Source organism: Hippopotamus amphibius, chromosome 1, assembly GCF_030028045.1.
Source record: "Hippopotamus amphibius kiboko isolate mHipAmp2 chromosome 1, mHipAmp2.hap2, whole genome shotgun sequence".
In the NCBI taxonomy this organism is placed as follows: Eukaryota; Metazoa; Chordata; class Mammalia; order Artiodactyla; family Hippopotamidae; genus Hippopotamus; species Hippopotamus amphibius.
The window spans coordinates 95990006-96003538 of NC_080186.1; the positions used below are offsets into that span (position 1 = coordinate 95990006).

General features: G+C 52.2%; 1 protein-coding gene across 1 annotated transcript; it reads right to left on the bottom strand.

Annotated features, from left to right (window-relative positions):
• Positions 1-241: 241 nt before the first annotated feature.
• On the bottom strand, positions 242-11594 carry EPS8L3 (EPS8 like 3). The gene is made up of 18 exons (XM_057728061.1): positions 11549-11594; positions 11330-11394; positions 9292-9450; positions 8857-9006; positions 8702-8757; positions 8153-8286; positions 7962-8065; positions 7587-7704; positions 7438-7499; positions 7123-7197; positions 6641-6789; positions 2940-3021; positions 2683-2717; positions 2013-2112; positions 1692-1820; positions 1315-1388; positions 895-1027; positions 242-623 (listed from the first exon to the last, which is right to left on the bottom strand). The coding sequence occupies exons 1-18, from the start codon at positions 11577-11579 to the stop codon at positions 612-614; spliced, it is 1668 nt and encodes a 555-aa protein (XP_057584044.1). The 5' UTR covers positions 11580-11594; the 3' UTR covers positions 242-611.
• Positions 11595-13533: the final 1939 nt, after the last annotated feature.

A 13533-nucleotide genomic window follows, 5' to 3' on the forward strand; every position in this document is an offset into this window, starting at 1 on the left:
TCCCAATGTGGGGGGCCCGGGTTCAATTCCTGGTTGGGTAACTATATCCTGAATGCTGCAACTAAGAGCCTGCATGCCACGACTGAAAAAAAAAAAAAAGATCCCGCACACTGCAATGAAAATCCCGCGTGCGGCAACTAAGACCCAGCGCAGCCAAATACAAAACAAAACAAAACAAAACAAAACAAAAACAGTCTGGCCCAGTGATGGAATAGGGCTGCTGCTGTTTAATGCCCAGTGTTGCAGCTCTTCCTGACTCCCTGCCTTTGGCCTCCATCAGGGCCAGAGGAAGCTGCAAGAGAGGCGCATGACAAATTTGAAGATACTTTTATTGGGGAGCAGAGGGGCTAAACAGAGTCCTGACAAATCTAGGTTTAAGGATTCCAGGCTCAGGAAAGAGATGGCAACTGGGGAGAGCTCTCAACACAGTGAGAAGGGGCACGATTTATCTCAGCCTCGGGGCTTGCTCATCCTCTTTGCTGTATGAGCTGGGGTGTGGGGTTTGCTGCAACTTGGAGGCCTGAAAGAGGAATTCTCCGGGCTCTAAAGAGTATCAGATCTGCCATCTTGCTTGTGAGAAAGTCTTGGTCTGGAGATGTCTGCGTTGCTGCCTAAGGGCTCATCTGAGGAAAGGAAAGGTAGAGGTGAGTCTGGTGCCAGGTGAGGGACTCCAGAGCTCATGCCAGCAATCAGCTAGGAGCGTCAAGGAGTCCCTGAGCACCTGAAGTCAAGCCCTTGGGGGACTGTCCTGTGCCAGACCTGCCACATTGAGTGCCACCCCAGCCACACTGAGTGCCACCCCAGGATTGGGCCTGCTGGCTTGTCCACCTGGCACTCTCACTCAGGGAGCACCCCACATCTCCAGCGGGCATCAGGACCCCAGGGTGTCCTCACCCCCAGCATCCTTCTGACAGCCTCCAGCCGTGCCAGGACGCGTGGGGCCTCCAGTGGACACCGCATCTGTAGCTCCCCAGGTCTCACGTGAAGCAGCTGGCTCCCCGTCATAGCCCCGAGGGTTTTCACCGTGCTGGGAACACAGGCAGCAGAAACTATCAGCAGTGGGGCGGAAGGACCTGGGCCTGCCTACCTGGGTGGAGAAGGGGCTGTTGGGGCTTGGAGGCTGGGGTGATAGGAGAGTTCACGGAAAGGGTAGCTGGAGGTCAGGGAGCAAGATAAACATATTGGCTTAAGCCAATTTCATAACTCCTGGGACTGAAGGGAGAAGCGCCCTGAAAGAGACTCTTGTGTTGGAGGGGGTGCCTGGTGATTATCTGAGCCCTTTACAAAGGTAAAGCCATGGGGCTTGGCACTCACACAGTGGAGAAATTCTCTGCCTGCAGCCAGGCTGTGACCTCCTCAGGCTTTGAGCTAAGTCGAAGCATTGGAGCCTAGAATCAGGGGGAGTCGGGGTCAGAGGCCATCTCATCTCAGAGCCACCCACAGCGCCCATCATCTGGGTCCCGTCTCTGGGCTTCTATCAAATCACTAGTCTCACTCCATGGTTTCTTGATCTGACCGGCACAAGGCTTGTTCTCTGCTCTGGCCCCATGAGAAACTCAGCAGACAGGAAGCGTGTGATGAAACTGATTAGACTGAACCAGGACCATCTCCTCCACTTGTCATTGAATCCTCCCTGCCCCCACCTCTGACTCAGGCTTTATAGTTTCTGAATAGTCTAGGCTGGGTAGTACCCAAGGCGGGGAATGGCTCTGGCTCCCGGGGGCCCCCAACTGTAGGGGCTCCAGGATGTTGCTGGGGATGTAGCCGCTCCGTCCCATCTCATTCTTCACGAGCCACCACCGCTTGCTCTTGTCCAGAACCTGCCAAGAGTCACTACATCAGTGATCCGAGCCTCTGTCCAGCTGGCCTTCCCCCTCCCCCACCAGGCTGTCTCCCTCCTGGCCCTTCCCCACCTTCCTTCTCCCCCTCTAGGCCACCCACTCCATGCTCCCAGTAGCTCCGACCAACCACCAACCTCCACCTCCTTTTCTCAGCTCAAGTCTATGCCTTACCTCCAGTACCTCTCCCTGGACCACAGTCAGTTCCTGTGGGTTCCTAGCTTCAAACTCATATAGGACTTGCATCTTCAGGGCTGGCTTGACAGGTCCAGGTCTGGAGGACACAATGGAGCAATGGTTGTGTGTCTCTTCTTGAGCAAAGTGTGAGGTGCTCCCTAACCTAGGGCTTTCCCCCCTATCCCCAGAGACAAAGTCAGAATGGCTGGAGAGTGCGGCCTCAGAGATTGGGCCCCTGTCTCAGCCTCAGAGCCCCTTGGAGTCTAGCAGTGACTTCTGGGTTTTCACAGAGTTTAAGCGCAAGTCGTTGTTAACTGGGTTTGGGGGTGGGTTTCTATAGGCAGAAGGGGCCTGAAATGTTGTTGATTTCTCAAGACTCTTCCAGCAGTGGAATTTTCTGTGTCTGAGCTCTCCATTGAGCACTGTATACTCAGGTTGTGGGAAATCAGAGGCATGTGTGGGGAGTATTGAAAGAAGAAGTTTTTCACCTAGGAAGGTGAAAAACTGCCTTTTCACCCAAGATAGGGGAGGGATGTGCTTGTACATGTATGTGTCTGGCTAAAAGAAAGCCCAGAGGTCAGTGAGGTGTAGAATACACAGACCCACAGGATCAGCCCTGTCCCTCCCTCCCCAGAACCGTACGGTCCTGATGAAGCCCAGGGCATACCGGAGGGAAGTAGAGTCTTCGTATCTGGAGGGTGCCTGTAGGAGCAGAACAGGGTAAGAGCAGGATGCCAGCCAGCGTGGTGGTAGGGAGCTGGGGTGTGAGACCACAGACCCGCTTGCACACAGCCACCGCATATCCCCTCACCTGTCTGCCCACCACACCGAACCCACCTGCCACTTAGGTGTCACGTGACCATGGTTTGAACTGAGAGATGGAAACTAGCCAGAGACTAGGGCACTGTGCTAAGCTCCCCTCACCTGGTAGAAAAGTTCTGGAGGCTGCCAACCATCATAGAATGTGGGTTGGTAAGGCAGGGGCTCACTGCCTGTCCAGCTGGCCCTGGGGAAAGAACAAAGCTGAGCCCACTGTGTGCCAGGCTGTGGGATGTGGAGAGGGCAGAGGAGACAGGGCCTAGCCTGGGGAATCTTTTAGGTAATGGAGGATGTGACCCACGCGCACAGATCAAAGGCCCCAGGACGCCCACATAGGAGTGAACAGCTAAGCATGCACAAATCCCATGCTGCAGGTATCCATGGGCCAGCCTCACCTCTGCCCATGAAAGTGCAGACATATCAATGCCATAAGAGATGGGTACTTTATCTCACTGATGGGGGCTTTGAATGAGAGTAGTAGAAGTGGAGAGTGTTAGGGCTAGAAGACGCCCTCGGGGTCTAACCTGTTTTTAGTGCCCCGGCAGCAGATCTCTTTCTTTCCAGCGGGTGAGTGTGTGGAACTCCCCCTTGTGATCACAGCAGAAGCTCTGGCTGGCTCTAGGGTGGGGGCTGGTACTTGCCACTCAGCCTTCCCGCTCCCCTCCCCTCGCCCATTACCCAGGATGCAGGAGGAGCAGCGCTGTTGGTGGTTTCCAGGCTTGCTCTGCTTGCCTGCCTAAGGAATGCCAAGTCCCCTCCTTGAGGGTGTCCCCTCCCTGCTTCACGCAGGCAGAGGTGAGTGCTTCCTCTTTGCACTGATGCTGAACTCCAGACACCCTGGGTCATTGCTCTGCTCACGCTGAACTGCAACTGATTCTCACGTGTCTGTGTTTCTTACTAGTTGAACTCCTCCAGAGCTGCATCCAGAGTCCAGTGCACGAGACAGAGGAAGCAGCTAATAGACATTTATTCGATGGGGACAAATACATTCTTCTCCTTTCGGAATCTTTTTTATTGGCTCCTTTTCTTTGCCCTAAAAACATGCCCAAGTCTTCCCATGACTCTGTTACTATGCCTTTTAAGCTGTCGTTCTATTACCTTATTTTTGTCAAATTTTTTGAGGATGTGTCCTATGCCCTGCCTACATTTCCTTACCTCTGGTTCTTTCATTATTCCTTGCAAACTGACTTTTACCTCTGCATTTACTCTTTTGAAACTAGTTCTTCTAAAGTCCTGAGAATCTCCTGATCCAATGGACTTGTATGGTCTATATCCTTCTGGATTACCATGGAATTTAGTGTTATTTATAGTTTGGGGTCAATTTGCCTAAAATCAAATAACCTGAATAAAATTTGCCTGAAATTTTACTCTTTTGAGCGTTTTTTTCATCTCTTTAGTTATTCTATTTTCTGTGTTTCTGTCATTTCATTTCACTCATTCATTCATTTTTGGCTATTTTAAGAGCTGAGAAAACATCTTAGGGCACATCTGACTTAATTTTATATTTAAAATAACGAATAGAGACAGAAAATAGAATAGAGGTTACCGGGGGCTGAGAAAAGAGAGGAATGGGTAGAGAGTTTCGGGTGACTGTTTAATGGGTACAGAGTTTCTGTTTGGGATGCAGGAAAGTTGTGGAAATGGATAGTGGTGATGGTTGCACAACATTGTTAATGTACTTAATGGCATTGAATTATACACTTTAAAATACTTAAAATAAATTTTATCCTCTGTATATCCTATTTTTTATTGTGATTAAAGAAATAGATTGCATTAAGTTATAATTTATATCTTTAGATGAACTGGACACAAAAATCCTCTAATGGGGCTGAATTAGAAAAAAATTGCTTGTTAGGCAAAAGGACTCCTAGAACCACTGGCTTTTCCCCCAGTTGGTTTCTCTTTCTGAAACCCTCTTCTCTCTTGGTCTTCATGCTTCTGCTTCTTTGTTTCTCTTTTTAACTCTCTAGAATTTCTCTTTGCCTCCTTAACCCTGTTTCCTTTCGCCACCTGGAAGTTTCCCTGCCCTCTCTCATGGGGAGAGCAGACCATGCTTGTTAAAGTGAGCTCTGGGGCTCCCACGGCAGGGCCCCAGCTATCACTTCTGTGCTGACTGTTCTCAAACACACACAGCCAGGTGGGACCTCTCCCCCGAAGACCGGGCCATCCTGTCTCTGCAGAATTTTCCACTGACAACTCAGCTCAGCATATCCAAGCTGGTTGCATCCCCCCCACCCCGCACAGCTCTCATCCGTTTGGCCTTGATGCCCAACTGCCCATCTCACCGGTTCCACCCACGTGGAGTATCTCTTTCTCTCCTAGCTCCTCCGCTGCAAAGGTAACATCGCTGCAACTACGGATGTTACCTTTGCAGCATCTCTTACTTCAGTAATTGTTAAAATCTGAGCTGTTGAGACAACGTTTTCAATTTGTCCTTGACAAAAATGAGAAAAATTTTAGAAGTTTGCCAACTCTCCTTTCTTGGGAAGAGCTGTTCTTTTTTCTGAGATAACGCTTTCCTCTGGTGGTAGGTGATGGTCGGTTTTTTGTTTTTTGTTTTTTTTAATTGTACTTAGCCTAATTAAAAGTTGGGAGGGCTTCCTAGGTGGCGCAGTGGTTAAGAATCTGCCTGCCAATGCAGAGGTCACGGGTTCGATCCCAGCTCCAGGAAGATCCCACATGCCACGGAGCAACTAAGCCCGTGTGCCAAAAAAAAAAAAAAAAAAAAAAAAAAAGTTGGGAACTCCAGGTAGAGTTCCCCAGTTTGTTTTGAGATATTTCATAGAATAGAGGTTACCAGGGGCTGGGAAGTGGGAGGAATGGGTACAGAGTTTTGTTTGTTTAATGGGTACAGAATTTGTATTTGTTTTTTGTTTGTTGGGTTCTTTTTGTTTTTTGTTTTTAGTAGTACTCATAGCTATGATTTATTACAGCAAGAGGATACAAAGCAAATCAGCAAAGGGAGAATGTGCATGGGGTGAAGTCCAGGGGAAACCAGGTGCAGGCTTCCAGAGTCCTCTCCCACAGGAGTCGCACTGAATAGGCTTAATTCCCACAGCAGTGAGCTATGACGATACCTGTGAACCGTCTACCAGAGCAGCTCCCCTGAGCCAGGGCGTTCAGGGCTCCCTAGTGGGAGTCAGTGATGTGGGCACCTTTTGCCTAGCACATACCAGAATTCCAGACCCCCAGCAGGAAAGCTGGTTGGTTCAGCATAGATCATATTGTTTGCATGGGCAGTTTAGGCTCAGTAAACCATTCTTACCAGGGACTGCTGAAAACCCTCCCCACGTCCACGTTTCCAGACACCAGCCCACGGTTGCCCTTGTAAGCAGGCCTTTCTAGGATGGCAGTCTCAGGCCTGCTATGTTAGCCCTGTTCTAAATAGGGGTATCATTTTTGATTGGGTGTTCTGGATTTTTATTAGAAATGAAATATAGACTCATGAAAAATTCAAATAGTTTAGAAATATGTAAACTAAAAGTATCCTCTTCCACTCCTGCCCTACCTTTTCATGAATTCCCATCCTGATGATACAGACCTACTGGTACATCTTTTTAAATTGAAATGAATTGCGTTCCACGTAGTCCTCTCTAATTTTTCACTTACCATTATAGCTTGGCCATCTTTCCACGTGAGTACATATCCACTTCTTTTCTCTTCTTAAACAACTGTTGGTACGTCGCTACAGAGTTTCTACTTGTTTTAAGGTACAATGTAGAGCCTGCCACCTCCCGCCCTATGTGTCCTGCCCTATGCCCCCGTGTCTCTTGCCTCCAATTCATTCGGGCCTTTTTGTCACTTACTGGCTGGTGGTCCAGGCTATGCCCAGTGCCTTCCAGACGTTACTGTCAGGTAGGCTTAGACAGGATTGCAGCAGGTTGATGGCCTTGGTGGTGAGGAGGGGTGAGATCACTTGGGCTGTTAGGCCAGGCTCAGGGCACTGCGCGAGGATCTGGGGAGGGATGGATGGTGTCAGGAAGCCAGACAGGAGTGGGAAAGGGCCCAGAGTCCCCTGCTTCCCAATTTTGCAGTGCCACATTGCCCCAGGCCTGCTCCTTCCTGACCCCACTGGTTTTCTTGGCTCCAACCCTGGCCCATCTAGTCTGCTGAGGGGTGTTTGCTGTGCACAATGGGGATGCTGTCCTGGGGTCAAGGAGGAGAGTGTGCTGGGGTGAGCACGGGGCAGACCCATAGCCTCCCTCTGCCCCCCACCTCCCACCCTGGCCTCCGTCTCATCTTAACTTCTGCCTTCCCCTCTGCACCACCCTGTCCTCCCCCGACTCACGAAGTTCAGAGTTTGGAAGATGCGGTGTACTAACTCAGGGGCACTTGGATTCTGCAGCCTGGCGGCCAGTTTTCCCTGAGGACACAGGGCAAAGCCTGTCACCACCCTTCCTCCCACCCCACCTCACCAGGACCCCAGGGCCCCATAATTGTTCTGGCCTTGTTGGGGAACCTGGCATTTCTCCCAAAGTCCCAAGAGTAGGGAGGGGTGGCTCCAGGGGAAGAAGCTTGGGATGTCCATGAGACCAGAGAGGAGGGGATTGCTGGGGGCGGGGCGGGGGGGGGGGCCAGCTGGAGACCTTGTGGGGTCACACACCAGGAGGTTGAAGCTGTACTTCATCTTCTGGAAGCAGTCGATGTAATGTGCCTCTGTTATCCCTGTAGAGAGAAGTGGGAAGGTGGTGGGTCACAGATCATCCTAAGACTTTCCCCCCCAACTCCTCTTCCCTGGCTTTCAGCACTCACCCCCCTGATTCTTTTTCCTTTTCTTCCCCTGTCTCTTCTTACGGCTGGTCTTTGACTGGGCCTCTCTCAGCTTTCCCACAAACAGCTCGATGTCGCTTAGGACGTGGTTCAGTACCTCCTGGACCACAAACAACCCGTGGCCTGAGTGGCCCATCCTGGAACTCCCAACCCTGCCCCCCGCGCCCCCCAACAACCACCACAAGCCTGAGCCTCAGGTCCAGCTCAGGATCTGAGCAAGCTTCTGTGTCCTTCCTCAGCCCAGGCCAAGCCTTGGCCATCCTGGGACCTGGCTCCTTGGGGTGAGGGAGATGATTGGTGTCCTCCCTTCAGAAAGGACCAAAAATCCTCAATAAGCCCAAGACAATCTGCAGTTACCTTATCCCATTCTGAGTCCTCGGGGGATGGGGACCTCCTTGGAGGAGGCAGAGGGAAGTCTCTTGACTCTCGCACGCTGGAGCGGGGCCTCGGGGGTGGTGCGTCTGCAGTGGAAGGGGACCGTGGCCCAGAACTTCTTTGATCTTTGATGGGAATCCTCTCCTCCCGGTGGCCCATATGCCTAAACTTACTGTGCTCTGGGGTCGTCCAGTGATGCTGTTCTGGAGGGGGTCCATTCTCCAGAGGAGGTACCTGCTCCTTAGGGAGTGGCCTTTCTGGAGGAAACTCCCTCCATCTGTCCTGGCCTGGGCGAAGGGCTCTGAATCTGCTGAGCACATGGTGGGGACACTGCTTTGACAGGCTTCTTGGGACAGAGGCTCTGCCCATACTTCTGTCGCAGGACCCAAGGGTCCCACCACCTCTTTCTAGAAGCCCGACCAGCCCTGCTCCCTGGTCTCCATCTGACCTCTTCCTGACTCTCCCCTGTCTCATCTGCCTGCCCTCTGGGACCAGTTGGTCTCATGACAGCCTCTGAGGACAGTCTCCAGTGTCCCCTGAGCCCAGCCCCACCCCCTTCCCCATGCCCATCTGTGCCCTGTTTCAGCCTGGTCCCTCCCCAGGTCAATGCCTATGTTATTGGGCCACAGGCTCTTGGGCTTCCCTGAATGTGGGGCAGGATCTGGCCCACGCAGACCTGAGCTCTGAGGTTCTGCAGGTGGGCTGGGACAGAGGCTGCCTACCTTTGCTCTAGCTCCTCCTCCAGAGCCTTCTGCAGGCTGGTCTTCAGTCGCTCTGCCTGTAGGAAGCAGCAATCAGACAGGCTGGGCGGGGGGTGGGGGTGGGGGTCAGGGAGGAGTTGGGGGGGTGGTGGTTGTTGGATCCCTCACCTACTCACCCCAACTTCGTGGCACTGGAAGAGCAGAGTGCTAGTGCCTCGCAGGCCAGAATCCTGCACGGTAATGGACAGGATAGAGTTGTAGGAGCAGGTGTTGAGTGCCACATCCATGACCTTGATGCTGTCCAGGCGGTAAGACTCCAGCTCCTCCTGGGCCAGGCAGAGAGGTCAGCTATGAGGTCACTGAGAGCTGGGCTGGCTCCTGAGAGCTCCTGTCCTGGGTTGCTCCACCCTTCTAGTGGCCTGGGATGGCGTGTCATCTCCCCTGACCCCTGTGCCTCTGTTCCTAGTTTCTTCCTAATCCTGGGTATGTCTTGCGTGTGGGGAGGGGTGGCTGCCTTGTGGGGCATGGAGGGATGGCGTTCATGCCTGGTGCTTGCTTTCCCACAGCCTAGGTTAGCTATTATCCCTTGCGGGGAATGGTGGAAGGCTGACCTTGGTCTCAATGTCCAGCAGCTGGAGCCAGCCATCCCTTATCTGCAGGAGCAAGTCCTGGCTCCACACCCGGCCCTGAGCATCCATCTCCTGAAGCTTCTGCAGGGCATCCTTGGGCTCCTGGACTCTCTGCATCCCCAGCTTACATGTCATCAGGTGCTGAAGGGAGAGGAGGAGATGCAGGATTGGGAGAAGGTTTGGAGAGGGGGATCACTTGTGGGAATGGACAGGACTAGGGGTGGGGGAAAGGCAGCAGAGGAGGAAGACATGTCCCTGGCCGCCTTGTTGGGTAGGTCCCAGGCAGTCCCCATAAAGCAGCCTTCAAGGGCCAGTATGAGGGCCAGAGGCAGTCAGGTTAGGATGGGGTCCCCAAGTCGGGGTCTGATGGGCTGTAGGAGGGGGTATAGGACTCTGGAGGAAGGACAGTCATGCCTTTAACAGTCCAGGCCAGCTGAGGAGGCTAGATCCTGGTAGATGTGGGCTTCAACTACCCAACAAATAAGTCTGAACTTCTTTGGGTGGGATATATATAGGATGCTCAAATTTTGTCCTCATCTTCCTTTGCCCTCTTTGGGAATCACTATCTTAGGCTGGTCCGTCTCCTCCTTGCCCTAGCGGTCCTGTCTCTGTGACTTTGCTCCTGCTGTTCCCCACGCCCAGAAGGCGTGTCCCACTTCTGCTAATCCATCACCTCCTAGTCTCTCAGGAAGAAGTCAAGCCCTTCTTCTCCCTGATTCTTGTCTAGAGAGGTCCGTACTGACCTCAGTCTCCACTCAGGCCCTTGCCCCTGCTAGTCTGATCATTCCAGCCGTGTTTTTATCCTTGAGGAGCCGCCTCCCTTCTCCTATCCAAACACTGCCTTCACAAGTCTCAGTCCTGCCCCGCTCCCTCCCCACCAGGCCCTTGTTGAGGGGATGCCGTCTGCCTCCTGCCCCTTTTTTTTTTTTTTTTTTTTTTTTTCTGGCCCACGGGCTTAGTTGCTCCGCGGCATGTGGGATCTTCCTGGAGCTGGGATCGAACCCGTGACCTCTGCATTGGCAGGCGGATTCTTAACCACTGCACCACCTAGGAAGCCCGTGCCTCCTGCCCCTTGATCCTACCCTGCCCTCTGCATAGCTCCCAGCTCCTCACTCGGTTCACACAGGAGGCATATTTGGGAGCTCTGACATCATGAGCAAAAGCCCTGGCATCATGGACTTGCGTCCTCTTGCTCTTGCCTGCTAGACCTAACTGAAGCCAGTGCCCAGCCCCACCCCCTCCACAAAGCCCTGTACTCCTGGCCCCAACACAGCTGGCTAGGAAGTCTGACCTCTGCCCAGATGGTTACTCCAGCATCCCTCCCTGCTTCTTTTCTAGAAGGGCCCTACATCTGCTGCTGCCCAGGGGCGGTTTCTACCCCAGACCTTCAGCCTGACCTGGTGTCTGCTCTTCTCTGCCACACCCTTCCAGTCTGAGCTTTCACTGTGGTGTCAACAACTCTCCAGGCAACTAGATCTGGCAGTGCCAGTGTTGTCTTCCCAGACAAGGCCAGAGCCTCCAATCCGGGCTCCAAGCTGCGCACACCTGCTGGGAGCTCAAGCCCAGAAAGCTCCCCTCTCAGACAGTGGTCCTTTCAAGTCCTTGCACGGGGACTGCTGACCTCACACATTCCTTCCTCCAGCTGTGCCAGGTCTTGGGCAAAGAGCAGGTTCCTGGGGCAGGGGGTGGACTGGGAGGCAGGCGGGGGTGGGTTGGGGTGGTGGCAGGTACCTCCTGACCCATCCCTCTGCTATTTTTCCTGCCCGGGCATAGGACGTCCACCAGCTCCGTCTCTAGCCTGGCTCCCCTGCCGAGGCCCAGCCGCCCCATCTTCCTCCCTTGCATTTAGCAGATGCTCCGTTAGGCTTGCTGGACCTGAGCCCACGTGCCCTGGCTAGGTCAGGCCATTGGCTTCTGCGGCAGGGACTTATCTCAGACGTCTGTCTTTTGTCAGGGCAGTAGGCACGTGGGAAAACTTGGGTTGAATCAGGAAACTGCCTGGGGCCCCTGGGTTACTCACCTCCACCCTGTGCTGCAAGCGGGTGGGCTCTGAGGTGAGATTCTGCAAGTACTCCTTCCGGTGCACTGCCATGGCAGGAGGCAAGGGGGTGGGGGCAGAAGAAGGAGGTTAGATGCACAGCTCTAGGGGTGGTCAGCGTGGGGAGGGAGAAAACGGAGGGCAGGGGTTAAGGCAGCTCCGTGGGAGGGGAGGGGAGACGGCACTGGAGGGACAGCTTACTGTAAATGGCTCTGCTGCTGGGCCGGGACATGTTGACGCTACGGAGATGACTCCCTAGAACCCAAAATGAACAGAAGAGACAGCGATCGGTGCTGGGGAGAGGCCCACCAGGGAAGAGGTGGGTGGGAGAGCTGCTGTTGCAGCCCATCCCTGACCTGGGTCTGAGGCTTGGACCACAGGTCTTTCTGGATCCATCTCCAGCCACGCCCTCCATCTTGGCTGGGCCTTGGAGGCCCCCAGGGGGAGCTCCCAGCTTCCCATTATTTGGCCAATAAAGCTCATTTCAATGGGCCCAGGAAAGGCGTGTGGACAGGCACTTGGGACAAGATCCCACCCTGGGTTTGAGTGTAAAAGATGCCAGATGGGTGTGCCTAACTTCTGGAGGGAAAGCATTAGGGTCAGCAGCCTTCCCTACCAAAGCAAGCCTCCTGTCCAAGTCTGTTTCAGTTCTGCAAATTGGGAGGAGGCCTATGTTGGCTCTTGTGCTGGGGACCCGCTCAGGAGGGGTGTGTGTGTGTACATATGCACTCGCATGCCTGTGCATGTTTATAATGGGGCTCTGTGGGACGTGTCGGTGATTGCACTTTGCTGAATGTCTTACTAAATCTTCTGTCTCTTTGCCTTTCCATACTCTGAACCTCTGCCCAGAGTCCCTCCCCAAACAACCCTTTAAATTCCAGCTCAAGGGAATAGATGTTTTTCCAAAGAAGACATACAGGCCAGCAGGCACATGAAAAGATGCTCAACATCACTAATTATTAGAGAAATGCAAGTCAAAATCACAGTGAGGCATCACCTCACACCTGTCAGGATGGCTGTTATCAAAAAAGAAAGAAAGAAAAACCATTGGTAAAGAAGTGAAGAAAAGGGAATCCGTGTGCCCTGTTGGAAAGGATTTAAAATGGTGCCGCCACCATGTAAAATGGTATGGAGACTCCTCAAAAAATTAAGAATAGAGCTACCATATGATCCAGCAGTCCCACTTCTCGTTATTTATCCAAAGAATATGAAATGCACACCCCTATGCTCATGGTGGCATTTACAATAGCCAAGATATGGAAACAACCTAAGTGCACATCAACAGCTGAATGGATAAAGAAGACATAGCATATACAATGGAATACTAGTCAGCCTCAAAAAAAGATGAAATCTTGCCATTTGCAATAACATGCACGGACCTGAAGGCTATTTTGCTAAATGAAATAAGACAGACGGAGAAAGACAAGTATCATATGATTCCACTCTTATGTGGAATATAAGAAGCAAACAGACAAAACAAAACAAATGAACAGACCAAACCAAATGAAAATGTAGGTACAGAGAACAGAGTAGTGGTTACCAGAGGGGAAGGGGCAGGAGGCAGGGTGAAACGGGTAAAGAGGTCACTGCGTGGTGACAGATGGAAATTAAATTTTTGGTGGGAAGCATGCTGCAGCGTGTACAGAAGTAGACATATAATGTTGCACCCATGAAACTTATGTAATGTTATAAACCAATAAAAAAAAATACATCTAAATAAATAAATAAACAGATGCCAGTTTAAGGATCACATCCTCAGGGAAGCCCTCCTTGACCACGCCCTCCACGCTGCCCGTCGTCCTAATACTACACCAAACCTTGTACGCTCCGCTCTAACAACAGCAGCCACTCTGGTTAGTGCGGTGAGCCTAGTGCCAGGTGCTTTGTGAACCTCATATCATTTCATTTTCACATCGCTTATACTTCCTTGGCCTTATGTGCTGAGCCCTGTTCTACAGATGTTAGCTCAATAAACTCATTTAATCCTCAAAACAACCTTGCTGGGTGGGTACTGCTATTATCTCATTTACCAGATGACGATGCTAAGGTTCAAAGAAGGTAACAGGCCTGAAATCACAAGTAAGTATTTGATAGAGAATGAACCCAGCTGTGTCTGACTGCAAACTCCATGCTTCAGCTGTTTATGTATATGCCTCTGTCACCGGGCTGTGACCTCCTGAGAACAG

What these genes read in the sequence shown, in the direction of transcription:
- EPS8L3 (XM_057728061.1), bottom strand. Translation starts at nt 11,579, where the DNA reads ATGTCCCGGCCCAGCAGCAGAGCCATTTACA. An exon ending in CAGCAGCAGAGCCATTTACA is followed by an intron (nt 11,395 to 11,548) that starts GTAAGCTGTCCC and finishes CTGCCATGGCAG; the next exon opens with TGCACCGGAAGGAGTACTTG. An exon ending in TCCAGGGAGAGGTACTGGAG is followed by an intron (nt 1,821 to 2,012) that starts GTAAGGCATAGA and finishes GACTCTTGGCAG; the next exon opens with GTTCTGGACAAGAGCAAGCG.